This window comes from Sphaeramia orbicularis, chromosome 22 (genome assembly GCF_902148855.1).
Source record: "Sphaeramia orbicularis chromosome 22, fSphaOr1.1, whole genome shotgun sequence".
NCBI classification, from domain to species: domain Eukaryota; kingdom Metazoa; phylum Chordata; class Actinopteri; order Kurtiformes; family Apogonidae; genus Sphaeramia; species Sphaeramia orbicularis.
The window spans coordinates 50,531,746-50,548,972 of record NC_043978.1 but is presented as its reverse complement, the minus strand read 5'-3'; the positions used below and the strand labels follow the sequence as shown (position 1 = coordinate 50,548,972).

At 38.7% G+C, this 17,227-nt stretch overlaps 1 protein-coding gene across 1 annotated transcript; it reads left to right on the top strand.

Annotated features, from left to right (window-relative positions):
* Positions 1–798: 798 nt before the first annotated feature.
* msl2a (MSL complex subunit 2a) lies at positions 799–8,535 on the top strand. The gene is made up of 3 exons (XM_030127055.1): positions 799–1,851; positions 3,572–4,968; positions 6,074–8,535. Exons 1-3 carry the CDS (start codon positions 1,710–1,712, stop codon positions 6,374–6,376), a joined length of 1,842 nt encoding a protein of 613 aa, XP_029982915.1. The 5' UTR covers positions 799–1,709; the 3' UTR covers positions 6,377–8,535.
* Positions 8,536–17,227: the final 8,692 nt, after the last annotated feature.

Sequence of the window (17,227 nt, the reverse complement as noted above, 5' to 3'; positions counted from 1 at the left end):
ATGTCTTAATTTTTTTGTTTGTTTGTTTTGTTTATTTTGTTTCAGATAGTTGTAATAGTTGTGTTTAATCATTCCACTATATCTCCAAATGTATTTCTATATTTCTCTTTTGCAATGTTTTTCCCATTCTCGTTGTGTAAATTTGCTTTGTGCCAATAAAATGAAAATAAAAAAAGTTTGTTGTTTGTTGTGACTGCAGATCAAAAGCAGATATTTATGGCACATTTACATGGGTGTGTTTTTTTATACAGCAATGTTCATAGATGTGCATGGTCCCTATTAAATAAACCAATAAAATAAATACAATACAATAGATTAAAATGTAGTATGTCCTCTAAAGTGTACACTTCAGACATGCAAATTAATAAACCTAGTTATTTTTTTAGTAAAGCTTCTGCCTGCCGCTGCCTGACAGACCAAACTCAGGGGAAAATACTGTTATAGTTAACTCTAGTCAAAGTGGAAATGCCTATTAATAAATAAATAAATACTCTGCACCGTTGGTCTTGCATCCAAAGCCCTGCTTCAGCAAAAGTATTTGCGTAAGTAAATCATTATATTCATCATTAATTCCAAATAGCAGTGACAAAAACTACGATATAAACATTTCTACAATAATCAACTCTGTCGTGGTTAATTGTCATTTTTTAATGTTAAAAATATCTAGATTACAAACGTGGATATATCATGGATCATACATGTCTTTTATTTTATAGCATTCTAATTAATTAATTGAATTCTGCCTTTTCCCTTTCCTCGTCATCGTGTTAACCCTTCAGCAGGCTACGGTAACCAAGGGTAACTAGGGAAAATCTCGCGTGATGATCATGCCTGTCGATGTGAAGAAAAGTGGAAAAGCGAATGATTGATGCATTGGGAAAACGGCTTGTTAGTTATGTTTCGACCCGCGTCCACTAAATGTTATTACAAAGCGTATCAAAATTACAGGATTTCAGTAAACAAACTGCATTTCCCCGCTTCCTCTAAAGGTATAAGACGGCCCAAGGGGGTTCAGTATTACGGTTGAATTTTTGCTTGCTAATTCGGTTAGCCATGCTAACGCTAGCAGGTTAGCTTTGTTTACATCAAGTGCGCGCCTGGAATCTTACTAATCGCCAACTAAGCTTAATTTCGGGGTCTCTACAAGAGCTTGTTGTTCAGTGTAAAATCGACTAGGAGGCTTTTTGGATACTGGATGGGCTCCATGGCTAGGACCAACCAGTTATTGAGTAAAACGCTTGGCTTGATGTCGTAAGCTAATGCTAGCAGGAAAATGCTAACCTTTTGATCATGGGTAGTGTGGTTATTTAATTCACTGTTAGCTGTAAGGTGTAGCTAGACATGATGTGTGTTATCGTAGCAAAGTATCTTAAATGTTCGAATTAATACCACCTTTAAATTGGATCTGAAACATTGCATTTTTAAATGGTAACGATACAAACCGGTGATGCTAACTTCAGCTAGCCACCTGCCGTGCTAACGTGCGCGTTTAGTGATAACCGCTTCACCATGTACGCTGTCTATTATTATGTCTATTATTAATTCATATGGCTGCATTCATACACCCAGGTGACTGATTGTTGCTGCACCATTCATTTTTCCCTCGTTTCCCATCCACCCTGAGACTTGGCTAGTTTTAGCTCCGTCGCAGCGAGTGGCTGGCTTTTTTTCCCGGGCCGTGTTTCCCTAAGGCTGCGGAGTATACCGCTATGAACCCCGTTAATGCAACCGCTCTGTACGTGTCCGCCAGCCGGGCCGTGCTGCAGTGTGACCCACGGCAGCCGCACAGCTTCTCAGAGATGTACAAACTACTGCCCTTCTTCCGACAGTCCCTCGCATGCCTTGTCTGTGGTAAGTATTGTACAGATATTTATGTTATAATACACACATGGCACTAACTGATGTTGTTCTGAGTCCTATTATTGCGAGACTATTAGATATTTTGAACCGCACGACGTTTTAACTTCAATAGAATGAGTCAGTTTTTAATAACCCTTACTATGCATATTGACTGAACCGTCCGTGGGCGTGCGTGTGCTCACAGCAGTTCATACGATTTGTCGTGCTCACCACCACGGTATCCTTAGCAACGGAGACTGAGCCCCAGTCATCTGTCCTCTTGTCAAGACAGATGACTCCTCTGTTGTTGTGCCTGCTGCAGAGCCATGTGTTTCCTAATCATGGTTTATTTACTCACTCTGCACAGCTAGTGGAATATCAACACTGGCAGAGCTTGAATTTATAGATGGGCAATGTTGACAGAATGATATATGACAATCTTTCTGACTGAGTGGTGTTGCTGACATGGGGATTTCTACTTTTCTGGATCAGCTAATCACAACTGTTATGTGCAAATAAGTATAATATGTGTAATATGATGCAGCACTTTAAATTGCGACAGACAAGCTTAGATTATTTATGGTCTGTGTCAGAAAAGTAAGTTGAATGTAGTATGCTGCACATTACTTGTTAGCCTCTTGAAATAATATAATAAGCTATATAACTATTTATAATATGTTGTCATAATAATTACTGCTAAGTATTGGTTGATTTTCTAACAAATCTTGGCCAATAAAGCGGAAAAATCTTAAGGGCATAGATTTAAATGAGCACTTTAGATAGATAACACACCTGATCAACGAGTGGGTGAACCACCAGTGTACTATTTCATTTTTTAAATGCTAAACATTTTTCTGTTTTTACTTAGCATATGTCGCACTGAGCCAGCAATGATTTCTGACCAAGTTAGTTCTGAATCTTTGAGGTAAAACTCAAATGTCCTCCACTCGCCATCCCCATTCCCAATAAGTAGGCTATTAGTCATGTCCTTAAAAAAATAAGTCAGTTATGCTTAATATTTTGACTGGTCCATTATTTATCCAACTCCTTTGCCAAAGCACTTTTTTTTTTTTTTAATTTCAGAAGCAAGGACTTTTCAGCAGTGAAAGGTCTTTTTGGTCCCTGGCAGTGACCATATCAGTATATATGTGTATATATTCTACACATAACGTTTGTGCAAAAGGAATGCATTAGGGTGTAACATCTCTGTAACTCCCAGCATTTTCATTAGTGCGTCTAATTTAATTGGAAATTTTTTTTTTTAGTAATTGTAGCTGGTTTTGTCAAAAATCTGTGTACATAGTGGTCACTGGCTAATATTAAGCTTCAAATTAAAGGCATTACTTTGAATTTGGTGTTCAGAGATTGATAATTCTTTAAACATTCCTGACTTGGACTTACATGTTCAGTTCATGTAGAGTTTGTAATATTCTGAAAGATAAATTCATTTCCCATTTTCTTCAAACAATTATTATCATATCAGTCTTTAAAAGCTATTTATAAAGTCTTTAGATGAAATAAGAAATGAGGTCTACATCCATCATATTGATAGTTTATGCTTTTGTTTTGTTGCTTAAGGCTAATTGTGATGGTTCTCTTTAAAACATGACAATGAAATGCAAATGAGTTGAAATGCTATTATACCAACAACTAGATGGTGCCAGAGTCACAAGTGTAATGTGAAAATACAAATGGATTAAAAGCCAACTCTTATTTTCTTCTTTTTCCTCAGGTAAACTGCTCCAGGATCCCATTTCCCCAAGTCAGTCAGACTGTCAGCATTATGTGTGTTTGGGCTGTAAAGGCCAGAAGATGCAGATTAGGCCATCGTGCAGCCGATGTAAGGACTACTCTTGCTTCCAGGAGAACAAACAGCTGTCGTTGCTAGTGCAATGCTACAGGAAGCTCTGCCTCTATGTTACTCATTCGCCCCTGCTGCAGTCAATAAGCAGCCATGTGGGCGGGTCTCCAGAGGTTATGGCCTTGTTAGAGGAGGTGCTAATGTCAAGCGAAAAGGACACTGAGGACCTGAGCGTCGGACAGGAAGACGTGAATCCCGCTGCCCCGGAGTCCCTCACTCCCACAGAAGCACCGCCTGTTCCTGCAGAGCTTTCCGCTGTGCCCCAGAACTCCTCCTCTCAACCTCCTTGTTCTAACGGACCACCAGAATGCAATGGTGGCGTACTGGAGGACCTGGATCCCTCTTCCCCAGAGCTGGAAGTATGTGAGCTGGTAGAGGAGCAGCCCCCTTCAGTCCTCTCTGTGTCTAGTGCAGGTTGTGGTGGTCTGGAACTGAGTTTGACCGCTGCACCTTTAGCCCCAACTCCAGGCACCGTGTGCTCACTCAGGGATGGGGAGTCTGGTAGCAGGGAGCTGGAGGAAGGAGAGGTGTTGCTCCTCAGCGTCGAGGAGGTTTTACAGACTTTGGACCCGCTTCAGCCTGGTAGAGATTCCCCTCACACTCAACCAGAAAGGACGCACACTCACATAGCCACGGACAGAGCACACACTCAAATGTACATACAGTTGGACGGAGCTCACAACTACACACAGATTCAGACAGACAGGACTAATACAGTGTCAAGTCACGGTGCTCACATACACACATCTTCCTTCGACCCCCCTCCAACTTCCAGGCCCCCGCCGGTCCGCCTTAACCGTAAACGATCTCGTTCTGAGAGCGACAGGGAAAAGGTGAAACCCCTCCCAATCTCATCCATTCTGCAGGGCTCTTCTTCACATGTACACACTCCAAACCCCATTCACACACTACACACACAACCACCTGCTCCTTCCATAACTGTACCAACACACACGTATTCTTCCCTTCCGAACGGTGCACCTCCCAAGACCAGTCGCCCTACGCCAAACCACAGTAAAGGAGCAAAGCATGTTGATCCTGGCCCTAAGAAACCCCACACCAAGGCCCGCAGCAGTGGAGCCTCCAAGGCCAAGGACCGAGGCAAAGACCAGCGGGTTCTGTCAGGATGCCTGATGCCCCCTGCTCCCGTCAGACCTCCATATAAGAAACCAGTGGAGAAGAAGGGCTGCAAGTGTGGCAGGGCCACTCAGAATCCCTCTGTACTGACCTGTAGAGGGCAGCGCTGTCCTTGTTACTCAAACCGCAAGGTGAGATGGATCTCCAACCCACTGAGACACATGAACAAGCAGTATTTGGTCAATTAATGACTGTGGCACTGTGAAAAATGAAGCAGGTTTTGTTTGGATGATGACTGTTTACAGCCTCCGACTGGTGCAGGTGTCATATTTACATACAGACAGAAGGCTAAATTCTCACTTTAGTCAACATCAAAAACAGTGCCATAATGTAATGATGAAACAAGTGAATTATTATGTCAGACCACATGTTTTTGTAAACAAAGCTTTTGCATGCAATTAATGGGACCTGAAATAGTGTCAGTTTTTACAAATTCAACTTTAAATCCCTTCAGGCAGTTTTAAAACCTGCTTTAAGAATAGAAAATCTTATGCAGGGATTCTACAGACACTTAAAAGATACACAATTATCCAATTATCTGAATCGGAGGAATTTTAAAAATGAGTTGTAATAAAGTTAACATTGATTTATAAGTGTTTTACAGATTCCTGTTGGTAAAATGAACACACTATGCCTCATGTACTTCCTGTACCAGCTGACCTTTGACCTTTGTTGATAGTGTTACTTGCAGGATGTGTTGGAGCTCAATGCAGCTGCTTCAGTATGTTTACAGTCTGTGGTCTGAAATGAAACAGATTATAAGTAATTTTCATTTCACCACCACCGCCCTGAGAGCAACATATGGTGAAGCATTTCATCGTGACAGTAACATGCATCACCTGTGGCGGGTACCACATAATGTAAACAGACTGATTGGTTTCTGCAAATACGTGTAAATGATTAAGGCAGTAGTTTATATGGACTGAAATAGACTCATCATTCTGAAATGACAGTGGAATATTTCCCTTTTTTTTTCTTTTCCCCTAAGTTGTTTAGCTTTTTAGTAGGTCAGTTTAAAATGTATACATAACCTCCTTGGCAGAGGTAGATATGTTGACATTGCTTACTTAAGATCCTACAGTTGTTAATATTCCTGGGTGGTCTGTGCAGTTAAGATGAGTGTGAAACACTGATTGACAGTTTCAGAAGTATCACTACCTGTTTCTGAAATCCTCTGTGACTGATGCAATGCATTCAGGCTAATGTTTCCCGTCCCCTTGTGCTTCTCCCCTTCAGGCGTGCTTGGACTGTATCTGTCGTGGTTGTCAGAATTCCTACATGGCCAACGGTGAGAAGAAGCTGGAGGCCTTCGCCGTGCCGGAGAAAGCCTTGGAGCAGACGCGGCTCACGCTCGGCATCAACCTTACCAGCATCACAGCAGCCGCAGCGCTCCGTAACCCGGCGACCACCAGCATCCGCGCCAACACCCTCCTGAACGTTACCACGGCGACGGGAACACCTGTAACCACAGCCTTCCTGTCCCCCAGCCCCCCCCAAGAACCCAACTACGAGGACAGCCTGGAGCTGCTGATCGGATGAACGACTGGGCCCCGAAAATGAAAAAACAACCACAGACAGCTTGGTGCTGATTGAATGTGACAGCTGGTCATTGTGTCTGTCTGATAAACCTGTACCTCCTCCCTCAGAGGGGAGGCGATCTAAGGCAGCTATGGGTCTGTCCTGTCTTGTAATCTGCTCTTCTTCTTCTGTGTTGAAAAATGCTGAGTAGTAAGACTAGCATGGGTGTGCCAAAGCCTCCTGTATTGTGCCTGTGTGTGTCAGTGTGTTATTGCCTGTCTCTAGTTAAACACTTATATTCGGTTCCAAGGCTGTTCTGTACTCAGAGGTGCTTTTTGTTTATGGACTACATACATACTGTAAGAGGCAATAGGATCCCATACCAGGGTTTGTGTTTTAGGCTACATCCGCACTGATATGTTTTTGCTTTGAAACGCAGAACTTTTTCTACATTACCATTTAGCATCAACAATACTTTGGCATTTTAGCCTCCGGATGACATTTGGAAACACTGCGGATACTGTTTAATCTTATAAACCTTTATTACATTCATCACACACTTTTCACTTGACTTTTTCCTGGAGAAAACCGGTCCTCGCCCTTGTTGATTAGCTGTTGATTCAACATAGTTACAAGACATTCTATTCTTGTACACTCTGTTAGTGGCTGCCCCCCACCCCCACCCCAACATACTACTGATTACTTTGTTGAGAAAGCTGCAACGACTTCTTCGTCCACCTTCAGTCTCATCTTTAGTTTGGAGATTATTTCTAAAATGTCCTAAAACTCTCATGTGAACAAACAAAAACACTGCAGTGCAGATGTAGCCTTAGCATACGTGCACAAATGTAGATTTCAGTGTGTGCATCTTAACAACAAAACCCGTACTGTCATATCTGTCACACATCACAGCATATTCTCTGTTTATTACTCTGTGTGCGTTCCATAATCGGTATCAGGACGGCCTTTACTAATCCTTAACCCTGTATGTGTTGACAACTTAATCGTGAATGAATCTCGTGACTAATCTACGGAGAATTTTTATCCCACACAAGACTGTATGCCTTTTTCTATCTCATGAACTCACTCGATCCAAGTACTGTTGGCTGTTAATAATGAATTTTGTCTTAATGAACTTGACTGATGCAGGCATTGTACAGGCAGCGTGATAATGTCAAAGCACTTGGCTGGCTCCACGTTTTTTTGCGTGAAAAAGTGTATGTGAGATTTACTGTAACGTCAAAACTTTAGTGGGGATGGTGTGTGTGTATGTGTTTTTTACATATATATATATATATATATATATATATATATATATATATATATATAAACACACACTGGATTTGTAAGCACTTAGTGTGATTCGATTGGCCAAATTACAAGTTGAAACCATAGCAATAGGAGCACCGACAAGGAGCCTCCCAGCCCTTGTGCACACATGCAGTTGTTTACAGTATTTGCCATTTCTAGACTATAACTGACTGTCTTCTCAAATATTACATTCTGTTTCAAATATGGGATTGTACATGACTGTGTTTAGATAAACTGAAGCCATAGGTTGTTAATTACAAGACAGAATATCCTCTACATGTGCATTTTTTCCCTCCTCGTAGTGTCCCGACTGAAAAGAGACCAACTAAGAAACTATTTTTGATACCAAATGTTTTCGATTTGGTTCCACTGTGTTTTTTTTGTTTTTTTTTAAAGCATTAGTGTTTTGGATAAAAGCACCTTGACACCCTCCTATATCTAAATGAGGCTGTGTATTGTCTGTGTTTGTGTTTACTGTCTCAGCTGTAACTGCAACATTTTTGTTAGTCCAGTCATGGTGACCAAAAAAGAGAGAGACTGAAGGAGAGAGAGAGAGAGAGAGGACTCAGGCTGACCAAACTAAACACCTTGGTTCTCCCCTCACACACAGACCAGGAAGCAGCAGGCGCTTACAAGTATGATCAGCCAGTGTGATCTATCTTCCTGCGTTTGTTTATGTTTCAAGATGTATTTCTTTTGGGCATTACTTGAACCCTGATTAGTTCTTGTTTATTTTTTTCTTTTTCTTTTTTTAAGTAAAAGCTCTTTGTTTGAGGAGTGACTCTAATTATTGCTGAAACATTCACTGCCATAATATGGAAACATCATGTAATACAACATGAATTAAATGATAGTTTTTTACTTTTTCAGTTTTGTGTCTTTTTGTGTAAAAGGTGGGGAGGGGGGTTTAAGTATGTTGTATAATATTCTGTTACAGACTTTCACAGATGCCTCATGTTTGAGAAGTCACCGAATTACATTTTGAGGGATGCAAACCCCTCACCTCTAGGTTAAATTAACCTTTTCATTATAATTATATATAAAAATACTTGATTTGTCTATAAAAAAATAGCACTATATTGTTGGAATGCTTCTATCTTTGATTACAGAACACATTCGCTGTGGTAACTTATGTGCAAAACAATGTTTGTGTAATGTCACAATAATTGTCACATTTATTTTCATCCATAGTTTGTGGTCATTTTTGGTGAAGAACTTTATTGATAATGGAGTCAGACCAGTGTGTAAAGTAGGGGTATTCAAATCCTGTCCTCGAGGGCCGGTATCCTGCATGTTTTAGATATGTCCCTCTTTCAGCAGCACACCTGGAGGACATTACATCTTTATCAGACTTCTGCAGAGCTTAATGATGAGCTGATCATTACTTGAACCAGGTGTGCTGGAGGAGGGAAATATCAAAGGCTGCGTTTCCACTACGCGGTATCAGCTCAGCTCGACTCAACCCGACTCGGCCTTTTTTTTTCGTTTCCATTACGAAAAAGGATCTGGAATCTAGTACCCGGTACTAGTTTTTTGGTATTACCTCCACTGAGGTTCCAGGACTAGGGACCGGATACTACAACGTGACGTATATAGTGATGGGACTTTTGGCTCTTTGAAGGGAGCCGTTCACTGAAAAGAGCTGTTCAAAAGATTGGTTCTTTTATGTTTTTTGCATTATTTTGAAACACCAATGTTTTAATGACTAAATAGGCTACATGTGATGATTGACATTATATTTTACAGGTGTTTAATTGGCGCGGCAGTAAATGTTATCTTACCGTAAAAAAGAATAGTTAGTTCAAATGTGTGGGCTAAATCCATGACATGAGAGGTGACATTAGGCAAATGCTGGAATTTGACAAAAAACATCACAGTACATTATGTGCATTTCTCAGAACAAGAACAGTATGTTGGTAAACATACAGACAAAAATGCACAAAAGACAAAAGCGATTTATTATTGCAGTTACTTAAATACCTTAACAACTGTAGTGCATTTTCCCTCAGAACAAGAACAATAAATGTGTGTAAACATACGGAAAGAATTGCACAAAACACAACAGTGATTAATCACTGTTATTAAAAAAAAAGAAAAAAATGAACGGCTCTTTACAAAGACTCGGTTCCCATCATTCATTTCAAAGAGCCATTCAAAAGATTCGATTCGTTCGTGAACATCACATCACCAGATGTTTAAACACTGCAGACCACCGATTGGTCAGAGAGTCATCTCTGTGACCCGCCCTTTTACAAAAAACAGATGCGGTAGTTTACAGTAAATATGTCGGTAGGTTAATCCACATGATAACAGCCCAAAACTACACCATGTTTTGTCGAGGAGGTTCAGACGTAGAAATTCAGCATGAGTTTGACGAGACAACACACAACGAGCGAGTTTATCAGCAACTCTGAGCAGACGACACAGAAGTAACGTGCCATATCGCTATGACGACCAGGTACTGTAAAGTCTGTAGTATCCTGTAATGGAAACAGTCTCCAGGAATAGGACCTGGTACCCGAGTCGAGTCAAGCCGATTCCACGTAGTGGAAACACGGCATAAAACATGGAGGATACCGGCCCTCGAGGACCGGATTTGAATGCCCCTGGTGTAAAGTCTTCTCCCACATCCCAAAGATTCTCAGTGGGGTTCAGGTCTGGACTCAATCCATGTGTGAAAATGATGTTTCATCCTCCGTAAACCTCTGTTACTGTTACTGTCTGAGCCTGATGAATCCTGGTGTCATCTTTTTTTTTTTTTTTTTTTTTTGTAAGTTCTATTTATTCAAGTTTTATGGCAACTTTACAAACAATAAACAAACAAACATAAAAAAAAAAAAAAGTCAGTAAAAATTTTAATTACAATGATGCGAGAGGACTGGTTTATGTACGTTAGGGACCAAGCAGTAAAATGACCAAGAGACAGGAATGAAGTTTCGCAAGTGGGTTTTTATTTACCCAAAGTTATTCAAAATAGGATTACAAACGATAGTTTTAACAAGCGAATATATAAAAGAGGTCAACATAGGCAAGGCAAGGCAGCTTTATTTCTATAGCACATTTCATGTACAAGACAATTCAAAGTGCTTTACATAAAACATTAAAAGCATTACAGCAGAAGGCATGAGGAAAACAAACAAACAAAAATCAGATAAATAGATAAAACAGATAAAAGAGACAAGCAAATAAAACAGATAAAATCTTTTAGCTTAACCCTTTCATGTATACTGGTCACTACAGTGGACACTTATTCTACAGCTGTTCTCTTGTATATTCATGGATTTTGTTGTTTTGTTTTTTTACACATATCTTTATTAAAGTTTTAAGACATTACATATCGTTTCTGACATGAATTGGTAACATTGTGTAGATCTCCCCTGAGTGTAATAGTTATAGTTTTCACGCAATTATCAGTAAATGCATGTTTCTTTGCTTCAAAAATTAAATGCATGGTGTCCAGCTGAGTGGACATTTTTGCAACTTCATGAAAAATAGGTTCCTAAGAATATTTTTTATTATTATTACTTTTTTTTTTTAATGTATTATTATTATTATTATTATTTTAATTATTTATTTTTCATAAGAAAATTTTCAGTCGCATTGTTTTTTCATGCCTAAAGAGGAATAAAAACACTCAGGAAAAAAAAATCTTGATTAAGGTTCTCAAAATTCATGCGTGAAAGGGTTAAAAGGAACAGTGCAGATCTGAACTGATGAAGATAAACTCTATTCAAATGCAGCTGAGAACAGGTGGGTCTTTAACCTGGATTTAAATAAACTGAGTGTTTCAGCTGATCTGAGGTTTTCTGGAAGTACATAACACATCTGTCCTCAAAAATAATTGCAACTAAGGCTGAAAACACAAACTGAGGTATTAAAAAAAACTGACAAAAACTGACCTAACACAATGAGACAAAAGGGAACATATACAGTGGCTTTGGCCAAACCATGAAACAAACAAGGGGAAAACAAAATGAACACTAACTAGAACTAAATACAACTGAAACCCTAATAACATTAACCCCCCCCCCATGACAACACAGCCCTTGGTTCCTTCTGACGAGGCGGCTGCAGTATAGAAAGAATGCACATACGTCACTTCCTCCCTAGGCCACGCCCCTCTAAGTCAGACCGAGTGGCAAAAACAAACCGGCTCAACATGGCGGAGCGTAGCAGTTAACTACAGCGAGACACGGAAAAATGTGAAATATAACATGAAATTAAAGACAACTGGACTTGACACGGATCCATACAAGCTACCAAACAACAAGTGGTCTACGAACATTGATCTGTGGCCGGAAATCACGAATCCTGACATTTATATGAACCTGATTTCAACGCCGGGAAAATCCCCAATGCAAAGGCTGAAAGTATACAAAAGACACAGAGTTGTTGACATCCTAGTCATCGTTATTTAGAGGATTACATCTGGTGAGTGCTTTCAGTTCAACATAGTATTGTTTTGGAGGTTTTATAAGATAAGATATTCCTTTATTGATCCCACAATGGGGAAATTCAGTGTTGTCAGCAGCAAATATACACATAAACATACACGTAAAACAAACAGTCATACATTTGAATAAAAAAGTGTTTAAAAGGAGAGTGCAAATACGGTTTGATATGAATGTAGTGCAAATGGTTAGCAATATAAAAAAGAATATATAAATATGGATTTGACTATATACAGATTGGGACAGGTGCGATTTTAGATATATAAATATGGTGCCTATAGACAGTGATGGACAACATAAATGGAATGGAAGTGCAGAAGTATTTTCTTGGCGGTGATTTCCAAGGTAAAGGCCCAGCAGTAGTGCTCACAGTTCACTACTGATTTACTGGAGTTGAACCCTTAGTATTGACCCAAGTGAGTGGATGATCTACTGGTACTGTGGAGATTTAAGGAGAGTTCACATCAAATACTGGATCCAACACAGGTACAACAGCTTTGTGCTAGAGTAGCCCCTTCTTTGGAAAACTAGGTTAGCCTCAGTTTAAGCTAGTTTACAAATTATGTAGAGCACAAGGTTCAGAATCACACAATCGAAGACAAAAACATTTCAGTTATGAAATGTAGAACTAAATGACAGATGCTAACATTAAGAGCTTTACTAAGAAGGAACGTTAGCCAAAACCAGATGGAATTTAAGGGATGATTTTACGCAAGAATGCAGCATAAATTAACATTACCTGACACGAATCCAGGTTTCGTTGCCTGGATTCCAGTTATTTCTATGAATTGCAGCGATCCATCTGCTTCTTCTGTCTTTGGCTTTAGGTCTCCGCTAAAACGATAGATCCGAGTGCTTTTTAAACCTATTTGTACGATCAATGGCACAACAGTTCTTCCCCATGTTTTTAGATTGTTCTGACATTTTTGCAGTATTCAAGCCAAAGCTGCTACTCATCTCCCTCTTTCTGCCACTCAGTGGGCATAACCGCGGTGACGTCACGTCCATACCCTCTATATAACTCTGCTCCACCCTTAGCCCCGCCTTTTTCCCTACATCAGGATGGTGCCACGCCACACGGTAACTCAAACAAAAGAACCAAGGATTAATATAACAAAACAAATAATTTAATTGTCACCCTCCACTGTTAATACATGTGTACCTATATTTACAATGTACGATTAAAAAAGAAATACAAAATGAACTAAAGTGTGTATGTTAAATGACTGACTGCAAATGAAAACCATGTGCTGCTAACCAAATTTAAAAAAATAATATGATATGAAACTAATAAGGCGATGGTGTGTTTGTGAAGACATTACCCTGTGTGGCTGTGTCCATCACAATGTAATATATGTTTGTGCAACATCACTAGCACACTGAGGGAGCTGGTGTCATCTTTGGAATATGTCTGCGTCATCAGGGAGGAAAATCTCTACTCATGTTCAGACCTGGTCTTTCAGTATATTCAGGTTCAGCTGAACTCATGTTATGGACACATAACGTTCCTGAACCTAGACCTGACCAACCAGATCAACCCCAGATCATCACACTGCCCCCACAGGCTTGTACTGTAGGCACTAGGCATGATGGGTAATCACTTCATCGGGCTCTCTCATCACTCTGATGCATCTGTTACTGTGGATCAGGGTCAATCTGGACTCATCAGACCACATGACCTTTTCTCATTGAAACACAGTCTGATGTTTATGCTTCTATCAAACTGATGGTTGTTTAAGAAATGAGAAGATATTCACTGCATCAGTTAGAATTAAAGAACTTGTAGATCAGGGCTGTCAAACTCATTTTAGTTCAGTTCCACATACAGCCTAAGATGATCTAAAGTGAGCCGTACCAGTAAAATAATATAAATAATATAAATAATAGGATAAGAACTTATAAATAATATCAACTCCAAAGTTGTCTCTATGTTTTTGAGTGAAAAATAAATACAATTCCGTAATTAAAATGTTTACATCTACGAACTGTACTTGAACATAACATGAACAAATATGAACAACCTGAAAAATAAGAGCAATTTTAACAATATTACGCCTTAGTTTGTCATTTTTATCACAACTTACAGATCACAGTGGATCTTCAAATACACAAAACATCCAGTAACAGGCAGAATATTGGTACAATTCCACATACTTCTCTTAAGACATTTTAGGTTGTTCACATTTTTGTAAAAGGCTAGTCTGTAAATGTATAAATTTTTGTGTAATTTTATTTATTTTTTTTTTTTACACTAAAACAAAGAGAAAAATTAGCTTTTTTCATTAATTATAGGTTATTATGATAGTATTCTACTGGTCTGACCAACTTTAGACTGAATTGACCTAGAATGATTTTAACATCCTTGATTGCTAATATATTCAGTATAATATTTGTATTTCACAAATTCATCCCACAGGCTGGATTGGACCCTTTGGTGGGCCGATTTTAGCCCCCGGGCCACATGTTTGACACCTGTGATGTAAATGAAACAATCATTGCAGTATTTATCCAGTGGAAGGATCTCATTCAACTATTGGCTGAATTAAATCCAGATGGGAACTTTTTTTCCCCCCCAAATTCTTCCCACAATGTACTAAAAGGTTGTGAAATATTTGTAAAAACATGTAGAAACCCTGAGATAAGGTTATTTAACATGTTTACATTTTACATTAAAAAAAAAACTTACAAGATAAACATTAGACATTATTATATGAAGTATTCTTTTTATTTTGACAGCGTGACTGGAGTAGATTTCTACATTTGTAACATAAATATTTTCTTTACAGGCAAATAACAATCTCATAAATTACATTTATTAAGAAAATGGGGCAAATAATATTTTGCCATAAAAATGTGACAGGTGAACATAAATGTACAAAATTTACCATTCAGCTAAAAAGTGACGGCATGAGCCACAGTTTGACCTTTGACGACGCTGTGTCACAAAGTCTGTGAAAAGCAATAAATCTTAAATCTCTGTAGGAAACCTGAGAAAACACCACTATACATTTGTATCTATTAAATATGTGCAGATAAAAGTTTTCTTTGGTCCAAAATCAAATATATTTTAGCATTTATATTACACTCAGCTTTATTTTCAGTATCAGTTTGCCACACACTTAATAGACTCTATGAAAACAAAATTCAAGTACTGTAAACTTTAAAGAAGATGCACTCAACATGCAAACTACACCACAGTTTTTTTGGTTTTTCACTTTTTTGATACATTTATAAAGCACTTGATTTAGCTTTATCATAATTTCTAGTAATAATAATAATATGAAAAGTAAAAACAGAGTTACTGCAGTGCATCTTTTACAAAGACAGAGAAATAAAAACGGTTTATGTCTTTGATACTACTGACAGAAAGTCTGTTCAATAAAAAGACAGATGTGTTTTTGTTTTGTTTTATAAAGGCAGAAAGGATATCAAGCATTTTGTAAAAATTGTGTCTGCTGTTTCTGACCTGAGGAACAGCAAAAAAAAAAAAAAAAAAACATGATTTGGACTGAAAATCAAATCAATATTATATTTGTTATTTCATATTTGTTTATAAAATGTGATCACAAAGACATATTATTCATGTGATCCATATATTATATATTTACCAGTAAGAATTAGGTTTGGATCATAAATTAATAGCAGCCTAATGTGATGCACTGATTTATGAAAAAACAGCACACGTAAACCCACAAATCACTGTTTCATGGGGCCTCACCTCTGATTAAAGGGTCAGTGTATGATATTTAACGCCATCTAGTGGTGAAGGTGCAGGCTGCAGGGAAATGAATATACTCTGACCCCTACCTACAGTGGCAGCAAGAAAAAAACACTTCGCTCTTTAGAACCTGTGTTTGTTTTGTTTATCTCTGGGCTTTTTAGTCAAAGGGATATGAATGAAGAACAGCCTACCCTTTACAGATATAAATGACTCATTGACGGAAACAAAAACAGCTGATCATACACCAAAGAAGACATATTTAGGAAGATTACACACCATTTCTGCAACTAGCTCCTCCTTAATCTTGCAAATTGGACCTTTAAGAGAAGCCCTCTTATTCCCTCCACTTCCCCCTGTAGTTCACCCCCCATTGCATGCGCATTACTTAACATAAAAACCTTGTGTTGTGGTGTTTTCACATTTATTTTAAAGGAGTGATATCCTGCTTTTTAAATGCATTTTAACACATTTCCCTGTGGTCTACATAAACTGTAAATGCTCTGCTTGGGTCTGAATTCCTCATTAATTCAACTCCAAAGGTCCATCTTCAACCCTATTTCTGAGTAATGACACCAGAAAGGTCGTTTTGAGCGCTGGCCCTTTAAATGCAAATGAGCCACTTCAGGCCCTGCCCTCTCCAGGTTGTTGGCTGTGCTGCTCTGTCCTGTTCAGCCACTTGGGTTCGTTAACACAACTAACAACTGAACATTTTAGGTAATGGGCTGAAAGTTTGGACATATTTTCAGTATGGACTACAACCGCTGCTGCTGAAAAACAATTATGGCGTACTGGAGAAATGTTCGTCTGAAGTCTGGACCTTATATGAGCAAATGTTGTTACGTAACTAGTTCTAAAATGTAACAAATTAAGAAGGAATTGAAACGGGTTGTAGAAATCTACTCGATTTTTGCCAGAATGAATATAAAGATAACTTTGCAGCACCTGGAGGGTTCAAATTCAAACTTTTTGAAATACTTGGGCCCAACTACACAAATAAATGAACCAAAGACTAATAAAAGTGGATTTAGCAAAATATGACCCTTTTAACCCTTTCATGCATGAATTATGAAAATAAGTATCTAGATTTTTTTTTTTTTTAGATTGATTTTATTATTCAAAATTAGGCTAAAGTTGGAATGCATTTTTATTTTTATTTTTACCTCCGCCAAGGAGGTTATGTTTTTGCCAGGGTTTGTTTGTTTGTTTTGTCTGTCTGTTTGTTTGTCTGTCCGTTAGTGTGCAACATTACTCAAAAAGTTATGGACAGATTTGGATGAAATTTTCAGGGTTTGTTGGAAATGGGATAAGGAAGAAATGATTAAATTTTGGTGGTGATCGGGGGTGGGGGGGCCCACGGGGGGGGGGGGCGGGGGGGGGCGGCACTGATCA